At 40.3% G+C, this 13848-nt stretch overlaps 1 protein-coding gene across 1 annotated transcript in view; it reads left to right on the top strand.

The window, feature by feature from the left end:
• The first annotated feature begins 953 nt into the window (after window positions 1–953).
• myo7aa (myosin VIIAa) overlaps window positions 954–13848 on the top strand; it is a 54426-nt gene continuing 41531 nt past the window's right edge. The window contains exon 1 of the mRNA XM_005474945.4: window positions 954–986. Within this exon, the coding sequence (XP_005475002.2) occupies window positions 969–986 (18 nt within the window). The 5' untranslated portion in view covers window positions 954–968. The remainder of the gene's footprint in view (window positions 987–13848) is intronic.

A 13848-nucleotide genomic window follows, 5' to 3' on the forward strand; every position in this document is an offset into this window, starting at 1 on the left:
TAAACTCCACAAGCATGAAAACTGAGAATTAGGTAGACTGGACATTGCTGTCGCTCACGGTGAAAGAATTTTGTCAATAGGACCTGTACTTTTCATTTGGGAGCGATTTGTTTCGACCTGACTTTTCTGTTCATTTTAAGCAGCAAAAGTGAGGTGCATGTCTGTGCGCGTGTGTATGGAGCCAATGGGTGCAGTCACTATAGCAACCAGGCTCACACCTGCCTGCCTAACGAGCTCTGTCTCTCACTGTGCCAAGATTCATCTTAAACACTTCTCTTTCAACTGCTGCTGTGTCCACAGTGTTTGCTCTACAGCCATCATTTTACCCTCAAAATGTCGCCATCGTTCTTCTCTTTCCAACAGCATGTCTTTAAAGGTTCAGAGATGTAAACCTTTAAAACTGTGTGGATCCAAGTGGAGGGGTCACATTTTAGTCATTCAGTGATTCAAAGAATATGAACTTTTAATATTCATTCAGATGTTTTCTGACTCTAAATTTTCTTTTCTCAGTACTTAGGTTTTTCTAATTTACATTTAAAACATTTTCAGCTATTTTCCAACTTCTTCTCTGTGCTTGTCAGCTTTTAGCAGTTCAGCACTTTGGTTTTCAGGTGCAAATTTCTGTATTTTTCATTTCATTCAACATTTTTAACTTAAAATTCAGCAATTAATTCATTTCAGTGCATACATTCAGATTCAAGCATTCACACTGCAGTTTCTTCAGAAAATGCACTTTCTAGTTTCAATACAGTTTGTCTATTCTGTTTGTTTCTAATTATACATCAGACCCGAACCTTATAATTCATAATGATATACATAATGATGAGTTCACTGTGAGATGATTTGAATCATTATCATTTTTCATGTATTTAAAGCAAACTCTGAATAAATGAATCTATTTCTCCCTCTCTTCATTAGAGTCTACAGGTGACTGCTGATGTCCAGCCATAAGGATAAAAACCAGGGCCATGGTCATTTTACAGCAGGTGAAAACACACACACACACACACACACACACACACACACACACACACACACAGAAATTTCCTAAACATTTGTATGCTTCTGTTTATCTTTGTACTGAAGGTTCAACTCTTATTAAAGGAGCCTTTTACTCCTTTCCAGCTCCATATCTTTCACTCTTACACTCTACTACAAAAGGTTTTCATTATACTAACCCAACAGCTAGTTGGGTTAGTAGGACTAAACTGTGTACTTCCGATGAACATACTATGGATATTTGCAATCAGTGACATCAGACAGAAATGAGAGTAAAAAAAACGAGCATTTAGAGTACTCTTAAGAAGCCAGAGCTTTTGGCAAAGAGGGACTGGCATGCAAGCTGATCTTATGATGTGACGCTTTTGTCATGTTTAACACAAACATTCAGCATTGTAATAATATCTACTGTATGACATAAAATAATCAAAGAAGAAAGAACAACACCTGAAGCTACAGTGTTCCCACTTTATTTACTTTTTCTTTAAAAAGCATGCACACACTGTAAACAGACAAGATGCTGTGTGTGTGTACGTGTGTACGGGTTCTTACTATCTTGGTGGGGACCAAAATCCAGGTCCCCATGGGGTTGAAGGCATTTTTCACACTCAAAATGTGGTTTTAGTGTCAGGGTTACAATTAGGTTATGGTTAGGTAAGAGGGAAAGGGTTAGGGTTAGGCATTCATTTTTGATGGTTAGGGTTAGAGTAAGCGGCTAGGGAAAACATTATGTCAATGGGATGTCCCCACGAAGATAGCAATCCAGACATGTGTGTGTGTGTGTGTGTGTGTGCGTGTGCGTGTGGGTGTGCGTGTACGTGTGGGTGTGTGTGTGTGTGTGTGTGTGTGTGTGTGTACGTGAGCATGCACTACTTTAGTATCAACCTCTTTGATACTCAGTTAATGCGCTGCTCAGCTTGTCTGCTTTTCTGATCAGCTAATGAGCCCTGACAGCGTTCCCCTGCTGCAGAGGCACAAATGGGGCGAGCCAATAAAACAAGCAAATACATTCAATAATACGCCACCCATCTCTTCTGTGAATGTTTGTCTCGTCAGACACACTCTGACCTTCATCCAGTCTGCAAAGGTGTAACCAAACTGAACAGGAGAGGAGGTGTGATTTACTCAGTCAGTGGAATACATTTTTTAGGTTCTTATGTGAGGAAAAATAGACAGTTGGGGGAAATAATTCAGCAGCAGGACATTTTTACTTCCACCGTGGAATCAAATTGCGGAATTAACTGTTGAATCTGGAAGACGATGTGGAAAAGGAATTTTTATGTACATATTTTTTTTATTACTCTGCTTTGGAAAAATTCCTGATGATTTTTTTTTTTTTTGTTACAAAAAAGCAGTCGTTTGTCAAATCTGGCTTGAAAAGACTTTTTTTTTTTTTTAAACGTGAAGGATTTTCTGTAGATGAGCGGTATGCAGGTGTTAATATGGTAACCGTGGCAATAAAAATGAACAGCAAGGGATCTGATTGGGCGCTGGAGGGCTGGGATCCAAACATACGCCGCCTCAGCTACAAATGCACCACCCTCATCAAGGTAAACTTCAGGTTCAATTAGGGGATGTTTGGATGATTGTCATTTATAAAGACAAATTGTTGTGTGTTTGTGTTTATGCCAAGTTATCACCTGCTGCTGGAAAAAGAAGAAGTTTTGAGTCTTTTCTTTAAAAGTTTAAGAGGGAACGTTGTGATCAGGTCACATGGTGACCTATAAAGCCCTGAGTTGGGTCAGCAGTCCATGTGATACCTCTTCCATAGTGAGTCGGTGCACATGACCTGAGACAACGGCATCATTGCTTAAAAATATACGTATATAAGATCTCTGCCACTACACTTTATGTACATATCAAATAATTCTCTGTTACATTTCTCATAGTTTATTTTATTGTTTCTATATAGTACAAAATGCTCTTGTAGTATTTTGGCTTTTTTGTTTGGCTTCTCTCACCCCAGCCTGTGTTTATTTACGTTAAATAATTCTACTTCTAAATATCAGCTGGAGCACATGTTACACCAACTGAAGCATGATTTCATTAAATAAATACATTTAACATTATTTGTCTACTGTACTGTTTGGGGATCTGCGATTAATAATGTTTTCTTTCCTTAAACAATTATTCGGTCCACGCCCAAACCTTCGATGACTGACAGTGTTTCAAGTCGTTCAGGTATCTCTTAAGAGTCTTATGTGAAATTATCTGTTTATCTAGCATATGTTTGCTGATTTCAGGATAAATTTTCACTTTGAAGCACCATCACATTAACACCAAGGATCACCTTCCCAAATTCAACCCCGACCTATGACCTCCTTTGCCCCCTTGTTTCCCCGTACCTCACTGCACTTCCTGCATCCTGAAGCTTCACAATTTAAGGGAGGTGTTGGGGAGTGAGGTGCTCAGTTCTGAGATTTTTAACCGAATCAATCCTCAGATGAAAACTACTTTCTCCGGGGACTGAGACCAGGCTATAGATTTGTGAAGCCACAAATTTCCAAGAGCCTCTTGAAATTGCTCTCAACGATGCTCTTCAGTTCATAGACTGTAGGAATCTCTGGCGTCTGTGAAGATGGCTGTCTTGTGATGTTAGATCAGTAGGCACATATCCATTTCTTGTGGTTGGCTGCACACAGTGGGTGTGGGTGTGGGCTGAAGAATTATTTTTTTAAAAACCCACTTATGTCCAAATAATACTATCCATCCAAAAAGATTATATTCTATTAGATATGAGACTATGTTATAATTATGTTGTGTTATGTTTTAATAATGTTATGTAATTATGTTATAGTTCTCTGTTTCTGGTGAAAGTAGTAACATCCATCCAACTTCCTAAATGTTTATGGGAGCATCAAACAGACGCCAGTAGTTGTGATAAACTATATATAGTTTATAATTTATTTATAATTATTTATTATTTATTTATTTATAATTTTTTTTACTTAATACAAGATATTTTAGCTTGAAATAAGTGAAAAAATCTGCCAATGAAACAAATGAAAATTGTCTAGTTTTTTTCTAGTTTTAAGATTTACTGTCTCGAAACAAGTTCCTTTAGCTTACTGAAATGTTGCCCTTTAGCTGATTCTGCCTTATTTTAAGTGTAATGAGATAATTTTCACTAGAAATAAGACAAATACTCTTGGTAAGATTTTGAGTTTTTGCAGTGTAATTCAGAGATATCTGTTCTTTACCAAATACGCCTGCTTGAGTTGTGAGAGAGAGGTGTAGTAAAACTCTGATGCAGAGCAGCAGAGGGCGGACCACCACCTGCAGACAGACACTGTTGTGGTGAAATGATACTTACAGACCCTGGAGAGAGCTTGTGTAACTCCTCGGAACCATTTTCACAGAAAGGGTAACAAGACACCTAAAGCTGCAGGTATATCTCCAAGCAGGCGTCTAGACTGGGTCTTAAGAACGCCAGTTTGATCAGAGTGACTGTGTGAACACACTCACTTGATGTGATAAAATGGTAATATGTGGTACTTGAAACATTAAACAGTTCAGCTTAGAGGCACAGCCAGAGCCCACCTGATGAGCACGATGCATTAACCATCTAGACAAGATCAAAAATGGAGTTAAAAGACGAATGATAAATGACTTAAATTTGCCAAAGAAATATTAGCTTTTATGGCACTCTTCAAAAGAATTGGTGTCTCTCTGAAAACAACCTGAGGCATGACTTTATCCACAGCTTCTCAGGTGTACACAATGGACGGTTGATCCCAGGCAACATCAAGTCTCTCACACTGTTACTGCAAGGCCAGTAGGAGGTGCAAAGGTGCAAGGCAATAAACAATTTAAATTTCGTAAAATTATTTATTTATTAAGTTTCCAATCACATATTAATATTAAGCACTTCCTTCAAATGTACAAATGAAAAACCTGGAATTCAGAATCCAAGCTCTCCTTTTTTTGTCCTGTCTCTGCAGGAAAGCAAAGTTTAATCATTCAGCTGCCCACAGGTGGCAACAACAAGCTTGTCCTCCATTTCTGATTGTCCGTGGCACCTGGAGAATCCACAGTCTGTGGGAGAATATGAGTCTATAGTTGCACTGTGTAAAAACTTTCTATATTATTGCTCGTTGAACGTGAATGTTTCTTGTGAATTTATTGTTCAAAGAGTATTTTCTCTGTGTTCTCGCTGCAGAGGATTTTTTACTTGTTCACTGAAGCAAAAAGAAGAGCCTGTTTATGATTTTATGGCACAATTAACATATCACCATATCTCATCCTGTGACCTTTGATTTGTTGCTCCAATCTAAATGCAAATTAGCTGTAAATGCATTTGTTGCTCGTATATCCACTTAAGAACTGTCTTGTCTGCCTTTGTCTTAAATTACTGGATTATTCAGGATTTCTGCAATGATCCGAATGTCTCTTTAGGTTGGTTCCCATATCATCAAAATGTAAGGAGGCTTGTTTAGATGTATCAGCAGTGTGTGGTTTTTGTGTGTAAGTTCTCTTACCCCACAGGAAGAGTGTCCTAGGTTTGGGGCAGGGCCCTTCTGTCTAGAGTTTGCATGTTTTCCCTGTCACTACGTGGGTTATCGTTTATAGGAGCTCTGGTTTCTCCTTCTGTTGACATCATGTCAGGTGAAAGTTGCAAATATCGATCGGGAAATCCTCACAAAATATTCTAATTCCTAAAAGTTCCCCTAATGGTTAAATAAGATTTTAAAGAAATACACTCAGTGCCTTCTTTAGTTACACATTGCCAGCATTGATTTGACTCCATCTTACCTTTAGAACTGTTTTAATTCTTTATGAGATAGACCAGTAGCTGGAAACATTCTTCAGAGATTTTGGTGCATTTTGACATGACAGCATCACACAGTTGCTGTATGTTTATCAGCTGCACATCCGCGATGTGAGTCTCCCATTCCACCACATCCCAAAGGTGCTCTATCGACTGAGATCTGGTGACAGCGTTGACCATTTGAGTAACGTAATCTGCAGCTACAGTTTCAGACTAACTGGTACCAAAATGTTCAGAAGCTCCAGCAGAGGGCAGACTCACCTGAAGAAGAGGTTGAGACAGACGCTGTGCAGTCTGCAGTGGTGAGATGATACTCACACACTCTGGAAACAGCTTGTGTAACTTGTAGTGAACCTTTGAAAGTAACAAGACACATAAAAGCTACAGTTGTGACTTGGCGGGAGCCTTTAGACTAAGAATCTCATTAACAAGAGATTTTGTGACATTAATTTGTTGATCAGACACATTTTCAAATAAGAGATATCAAAGCTACTTAATGCTTGCTGCCCTAAAAGTCAAGGAAAATTCTATTGTGAGAGGAAACCCATGTTATGCTTCATATCAGTCAATAACTGACAGGATAGAATGACATCTTGTGGTTTAGAGAATAAAGTGTGACAGGAGTCAGGATCCTTGGGCAGCGATTTCTTTATTGTTTGCATTTTTATTCAAGGAAAAGACAAAATGTGGGTTATTTACCAAAAGCATTGTCACAAAGTCACTTGCAAAATTTAAACCCCATTAAAAGAATGGGGAGCAGAATGACGTACATTCATAGCTCATCATTTGAAACAGGAATAACTGTTTTCATACGGGTAGTACGTGGGGACACCGTGGTTCATAGCTGACATCTAGAGGGCTCTGTGTGTTGTTACCCTTCCACACAGGAGACACCTTAGCAGCTGCAAGTGAGTACCTGGCTCGTGTCAGGCCTGAATTATTTACCTGAAGAAAGAGGTGATGACACACACCCATCCACCGCGGGCAGCATGGACATTACATCAGTGTGGCTCGTCTCAGTCATGTTTGTCCAAAGAATGAGACGTCAGGCCGTATGTCCTTTTCATGAGTCTGTGTTCTGTATCAGTAAAGTTGTTGTTTACTCTACAGTCTCATGTAAACTGGAAAAAGTACAGAACTTGCAGGAAATAATGCGCGGCTGTGTCTGCAGACTAGGCCCATTTGGCAAAACATATTTTTCATGTTTGTGTACAAGCTCAAGTTTGACAACAGTTTGAGTTTTTACATCCTCTTTGAAGACAAGTACAAGAATTTACATGTTTTGCTTGAATTAATGTAATTTCTTATGATGGCCAGACTGCTGCCTGATTCTAACTTCCCCTTGACTGAAAAAGCAAAGAAAAGATGCTCTCTATAAATGTAATAGCTTCTTTTAAACCTGCAGACCTCCTTAAAGCTCCTTAAATCAAGTTATTTTGCTCATTTCCTGCTCCATGTTTTTATTTTTTGACTATTCTAAATTAGCTTTGCATGATTCACAGTTCAAAAAAATAAGTTCTATGCATTTTAAAGGCCCTCAGTTTATTCTGTCTGAAACAAGCTTCCCTCCTTCTCCCTTTAAGACAGTTTTGTTCTGACTGGCTGCTTCTTGTAAACAGAAGCTTTTAGTGCGGTGTCAGTGTGAAAACTGTATGTCTGAGATTACTGTATTATTAACACTGTGCAGAATGAAGCGTAGAAAAAAATGTGGCTCACAGAGTTTTATATCCTGGTTGGTCACACAAGCTTCCCGGTGCTGTTCAGTGGGTCATGTCCCCATTTGCTGTCTGGTTAGTTGACCTGGGGGCTTCATTGATCTCTGAATGACTTCTATATAAAGCTGTTAATGTGAGACTGAGGGTTGCTGTGGAGGGAATGCTGTCCAGAAACATGGTTACAGGGCCTATTTGAGCCTGTCCCAGCTCACATTGGGCAACAGGCCAATGTGAGCCAGGCTTGAAGAATTGTTGGTTTTGGTCTTTAAATGGGAAGTTCAGATTATGTAAAGTGCCACCAGACTTCAAGTCATTCCCTGTTTACCTCAGCAGGTAGATCTACATATTTGATTTTGGGAGTTTTTTGAGCAGCTGCCAGGTTATTTGTGTTTCACTTTTTAGGCAAATGTATAATCCACTGCAGTACGGAGTCAGTGCCTGGGTGGGGTCTTTCTCTGTGGAGTTCTGTGCATGTCCATGTGCCTGCATAGGTTTCCTGTGGGTACTCCAGTTTCTTCCATTAGCCCAAATAAATGCTTGTTAGGTGAACTGCTGACTCTGAACTGGCTGTAAGTGTGAATGTGAGCATGAAGTCTTGTTAGCCCTGTGACACACTGATGACCTGTGCAGGGTGTAGCCCACCTGTAACACCTATGACAGCTGTGATAGGCTCAGCACCACCACAATTTTGACCAGCAGAAGAAAATGGATGGTTGGACTTTCTTGCCTTCTGTGTGCCTTTTGTTTAAACCAGATCAAATACTTATATCCTGAGAAGATTACCCTTTAAAGGTTAATCAGAATCAGAATCAGCATACTTTATTAATCCCTGGGGAAATGATGTGGGTTACAGTAGCTCCAGTACAGTGACGTTAACAAAAACAGACTAGACTATTTAACAACACAATATGTTAAAATATAAGGAATAGCACAATATATACAGATCACCTAAAATGCTTTTACCTGGAGAAGCGGAGCTAAAAGGACAAACTCAAGGAAGAAATCTGTCTCATCAAACATTTTCATAGCTTCACATATGTGACGTCGAAACATTAACGGTCATTTAACAGTCACAAAGAAAATGAGTCTCCCACTGGAATAGATGCATCAGATAACGTCATTATACTTTGTTACAGGGATGCAGGGAGTATTCAGATTCATAGAGAAATAGAAATGCAGTGTAAAAAACTTGTGCACTGAAGTTGGCTGCAAAATGTTTTTAAAATTGGTCTATTTAGGAATGCTTTTTAAATATATACTCAGAGAAAAAATGTTTATGTCAGTCTATGCACATGAGAAATAATATTTACTAAACTTTGTTTGTAATCGTCTAATTTGACTTCTGTTCAAGTAACAAACTCATCTGTGGAAAAGCTCTCTGATCTCAGTGCTGATTCCATAAGCTCATCAGTTACCATCCAAACCTAAAGCAAGGCTTCAGCACTGTAACATACAGCTGTTTGTCAGAAATAACAGCAGTAAAGGAGATGTGTCTGAAACATGGAAAAGAAAATGATGGGAAAGAGAGCGACACACAACACGAGATATCATCTAAGAGACAGACAGACACCAAACAGATCCTCTGTGTTAAATAATTCAGCATGTGGTTTCTCTCACTCCTCCTGACTGTGTCATAGCCTCTGTGTGTGTGTGTGTGTGTGTGTGTGTGTGTGTGTGTGTGTGTGTGTGTGTGTGTGTGTGACAGATGCTTGGTGGTGTAATGTTCAGGTGGCTCAGTTGGCCAGACAGAGTAGTTACTTAATTAAAGTGACTTATATGTAACGCACACTCAAACAGCTATTCATGGTGACACACTCACCCCTGAGTCAGAGCTCACGTCTCATACTGAACACGGCTGGCATTCTTCTTTAGTTGGAGAGGAAGAAGATAAACAAACCAATATGAAAACAGGCAAAAACAATATTAATGGCCTACAGGATGTTTTAGAGTTGCTGCTAATTAAATTTTCCACCCATCCACCCAAAACTGAAAAAGTCTGGGTCAGTGGGTCATTTAGGACAGATTATTATGCATATCAAAGTTTATGCCAGTCCGTTCAGATATTTTCTTTGTACAAGCCTCTGGACAGTAAAAACATTGTGATCCCACATACTGATGCAGTGCAGTGATGAAGCAGTTAGCAGCGTTGCCTCACATTGAGATAGGTCTGGCTTTAATCTGACGTTTATGTGAGGTGTTTGCAAAGATGTTGTTCTCTGGAGTAAGTCTGCAACAGTAAGTCCTTCCTTTTTAACCAAATTTAGATGCAAAGAGACATTTTTTCCTACAACTCAAAAGCTGCTTTTTACCTTTCACATTATAGACAAATCTCAAAGCCCATCAGATCTGTTTTCAACGAGTTTCTTTGTGGTTGGGCAAGTTTCACTCATCATTAATCGTGAATGTGCAAACTTTTAATCAGTTTTGGTTTGGCCGATTATGTCACAGCCAGGCGACAAAGGCTGTCCCAATTAGGAGGCTGCTCCAAATGCGGCTGACAAGGATACACCCAACCCATTCCTCATTACCCCGAATTTCAGGGGGGGTCGGGTGTATCCTTCGTGGCCCAACCTATCCCAGAATTCATAGAGCGGTCCAGCAAATTCCAGTTTCCAACAATGGTGGCAGCTACTTAGTTTTAATATTACTCTTATTACTATTTTCAATACTTTTTTATTTAAATTATTATTTATAATATTTTTATAATGATATAAAAATACTTTTCAAATGCAGCAATGGCAGAGGAGCACGGCTAAAGAAATGAAATATTACTCTTTCTGGGTCACAAAATAAACTTTTAAGATATTTTCAGGCGAGACCGTAGCTGTGTAAACTTCAAATATCTGCTCGATTTATCAAGACATCACATATTACAAATTGTACCCGGCAGCTCGATAGCTGACTGGGTGGTCAAAGCTCACTGGAGCCAGCGAGAACACTGGACTCCCGGCACATCGTTTTCAGACCCTGCGCAGTCCTTCGCTACTCAGGTTAAACATGATATATAAGCCACTTAGATAACTTAAAAATGTTAGTTTGGCTTTTTTCAGTGTTTTATTTGTTCCTGAGTAAATCGGTTTGGCTGAGATTAAAGTTATAGTTTTCAAACAGCTGAATAAACATCAAACAGAAAACTGATTAAACAGAAGTGTGAGATGGTAGAATTTACTCCAATGTCCTGTTATATTTTAGTGAGCAAGGAGCGGACGGCTGAGTTTATTAAACTCCACCGAGACAGCTGGTGATGTAAATCTCAAGGCCAGACTGTCCAATTTCACAGCCTCACACTTCTGGCCTTCTCGGTCTTCGGCCCACATAGACCGCGAAGGACGGGTCCTTCGAAGGATGCAGCCCCTGAACTGGGACACAGCCAAGACTAGACACACAGACATGGAGCATGACTGGTTAGGGGAACAGATGGAACAAAACACGGAGACAAGAGTAACTAAACGTGAAACACAGGGGAGGCACAGAAACCAAGAGACTAGAAATTCTAAATAATAATGAAAGCAAAGACTATTAATAATTCAAAAACACTGGGTCACCAACTCAGGACCATGACAGCATCTGAAATGACCGAATTCTACCCTCCTCTCAAATTTAAGCTGACAGTTAGTGAAAGGCCATTATTTTACTTATGTGATGCATCCTGTGGTGACTACAGAGTATGTATGACAGTAGGAGTCTGCAGTGGGCTTATCTATGCAGAAATCCAAAACCATAGGACACACCTGAGGAGGAAGTGACACCTGGTTGCCATGGGCAGCAGGGGATGGGTTAACAAAATGTGATGTAGAGAGTCTGGGAGAGAGAGAGAGAGAGAGCAGGAGGATTGTTGGTCCCAAAATGTTACAGTGGAAACTTACTGCACGTTTTCAAATTGATTTCTTTATGGAAGTTTTTACATTCAGCAAGGTCAGAAAACAGGACCCTGGTCTGGGCAGAGCTGTTTGACTGTAAGAAGACTGATACTGGACTTGTTTTTATTGGATTTATTTTTCCCCACGACCCCAACTTTTTTCTTTTTTTTTAGATAAACCTGGTGAAGAGAAACACAGGTGATGTGTGCCTGTGATCTGGGAGGAATTTCGTTTGTTAAACACTGAAGATTTTGGAGAATTTTGCAAGAAACTAAAATTCAATGAACATCTGAACAGTTTCGAAACATTTCCTCTCATACATGTCGGTATCGCCTCTAGACTGTTACCTCTGGATATAACTGTGAGCGTGCTTGTATGTAAGTTTTCACTGTGCACGTGAAGATGTTCAAGCGTCGGGATTATGTGGAGCTTTATGAGAAGGATCAGGCCAAATGGGCTCTGATACGCAACGTCAACACAGTGATGAAACACAGCACTCTGCTGCCGGTATGCTGACACTGTGTGTGTCTTAAGCCTCATGAGTCATAATTATATGGCTTTTATCTGTAGCATTTGTGTTGCTCCGTTGCTTTGTTATTTACGTGTGCCTTTTTTCTTATATATGAGAAGAATGCTGATGTAATAGTGCAGAACTGTGTGTTAAAATAATTATGCATGGTTTTCTCTTCTGGGTCAGTTTTGACTCATGGGTCATGATTGCACATCTGAAGGGATCGTGTGTGTTTACGTTTTTAACATGGCTGTTTATGTGTGTATACTTCTTTTACTCATGCTTCCCATTTTTGCTTCTCTTCATTCTCTCCCTGTTCAGTCCAGAACTGAATTTAAAATCCCCTGTTCGTGTACAAAGAGCTGAATTTTAAGGCCCTATCAATAGTATCTTAAAGGCCTCATAGTTTTATACACTGCTCAAAAAATTAAGGAAACACTTGTTAATCAGAGTAAGCTTCAGTTAAACTTTGCTGGTCATTTAAGGGGATTGTTAATGCTGAAGGGCAACGATGAGACAACCCCCAAAACAGGAATGACTTTACAGGTGGACGACATTTTTCCCTACTCATCCTTTTAGGCTGTTTTTTGACTAGTTTTGTATTTGGCCAGTGTCAGTGTCACTGCTGGTAGCATGAGGTGATACTTGAATTCTACAGAGGTTGCACAGGTATTCCAAATCCTCCAGGATCAGTACGTGCCACTACCAGTAGGTTAGCTGCGTTGCCCAGCACAGTCTCAAGAGCATGGAGGAGATTCCAGGAGAGAGGGAGTTACTCTAAGAGAGCTGGACAGGACCGCAGAAGGTCCTTAAGCCATCAGCAGGACCAGTATAAGGTCCTTTGTGACAGGAGGAAAAGGATGAGCACTGCCAGAGCTACAGGCCATTTGTGTGAATGTCTCTTACCACACAATCAGAAACAAACCTCATGAGGCCTGAGGGCCCATCGTCCTGTAGTGGGCTCTGTGCTCACTGTTCAACACCGTGAAGCCCACCTGGCATTTTCCATAGAATACCAGTATTGGCAGGTCCACCACTGGAGCCCTGTGCGTTTCACAGATGAGAGCAGGTTCATCCTGAGCACGTGTGGCAGACATGAAAGGGTCTGAAGAAGCTGTGGAGAGCATTAAGCTGACTGTAAAATCATTCAGCACGACTGGTTTGGTGGTGGGTCAGTGATGGTCTGGGGAGGCATATCCACGGACGGACACACAGACACTACATGCTAGGCAACATCACAGTGACTGCCATCAGGTATCGGGATGAATTCCCTGGACTCACTGTCAGACCCTACGCTGCTGTAGTGGGTCCTGGCTCCTGGTGCACGATACGCCTCATGTAGTGAGAGTATGCAGGCAGCACATGGAGGATGGAGGATCTGATACTACTGAGGAGGAGCCACACTCAGCTGACCTATATCCAGCTGAGTGAGACGTTATGTTTTGGTCCATCCAACACTGCCAGGTTGCACCTCAGACTGTCCAGCAGCTCAGTCATGCCCTGATCTAAGGTCCAGATCTGGGAGGAGATCCCAGAACACCATCTATCGTCTCATTAGGAACATGAACCGATGTTATCAGGCATGCAAGCTTCTGTAGGCCGTACAAACTACTGAGTACCAGTTTAAATGGCTGCAATGAAATTTTGTGAAATTTTGGCTCCAGTAATTTTGGATTACTGGCTTAACATAAAAACTTTATGTAAATTGTATTAAACCTAAAAACTGGGTCTAGTGATAACATACTAGAAAAGTCTGGAACTGATTAAAGGTCAGACAGAAACCTTCAAAGCAAAGCAAGGATTGTCAGTCTGCTGCAGTTACTGTATTAAAAGCCAGTCCAGTGTAAAGGTATATAAGACACATTATTAAAGAGAAACAGTTCTCAACGAAACCATAATTTAATTTCACGTACAGAATCCTGTAACACAGAGATGAAGGTAGAAGTTCTAACTTGTAGGGGGAAAAGCTTTTTATGGCTTTATTTTGGGCCAAAG

Source organism: Oreochromis niloticus, linkage group LG14 (genome assembly GCF_001858045.2).
Source record: "Oreochromis niloticus isolate F11D_XX linkage group LG14, O_niloticus_UMD_NMBU, whole genome shotgun sequence".
NCBI lineage: Eukaryota > Metazoa > Chordata > Actinopteri > Cichliformes > Cichlidae > Oreochromis > Oreochromis niloticus.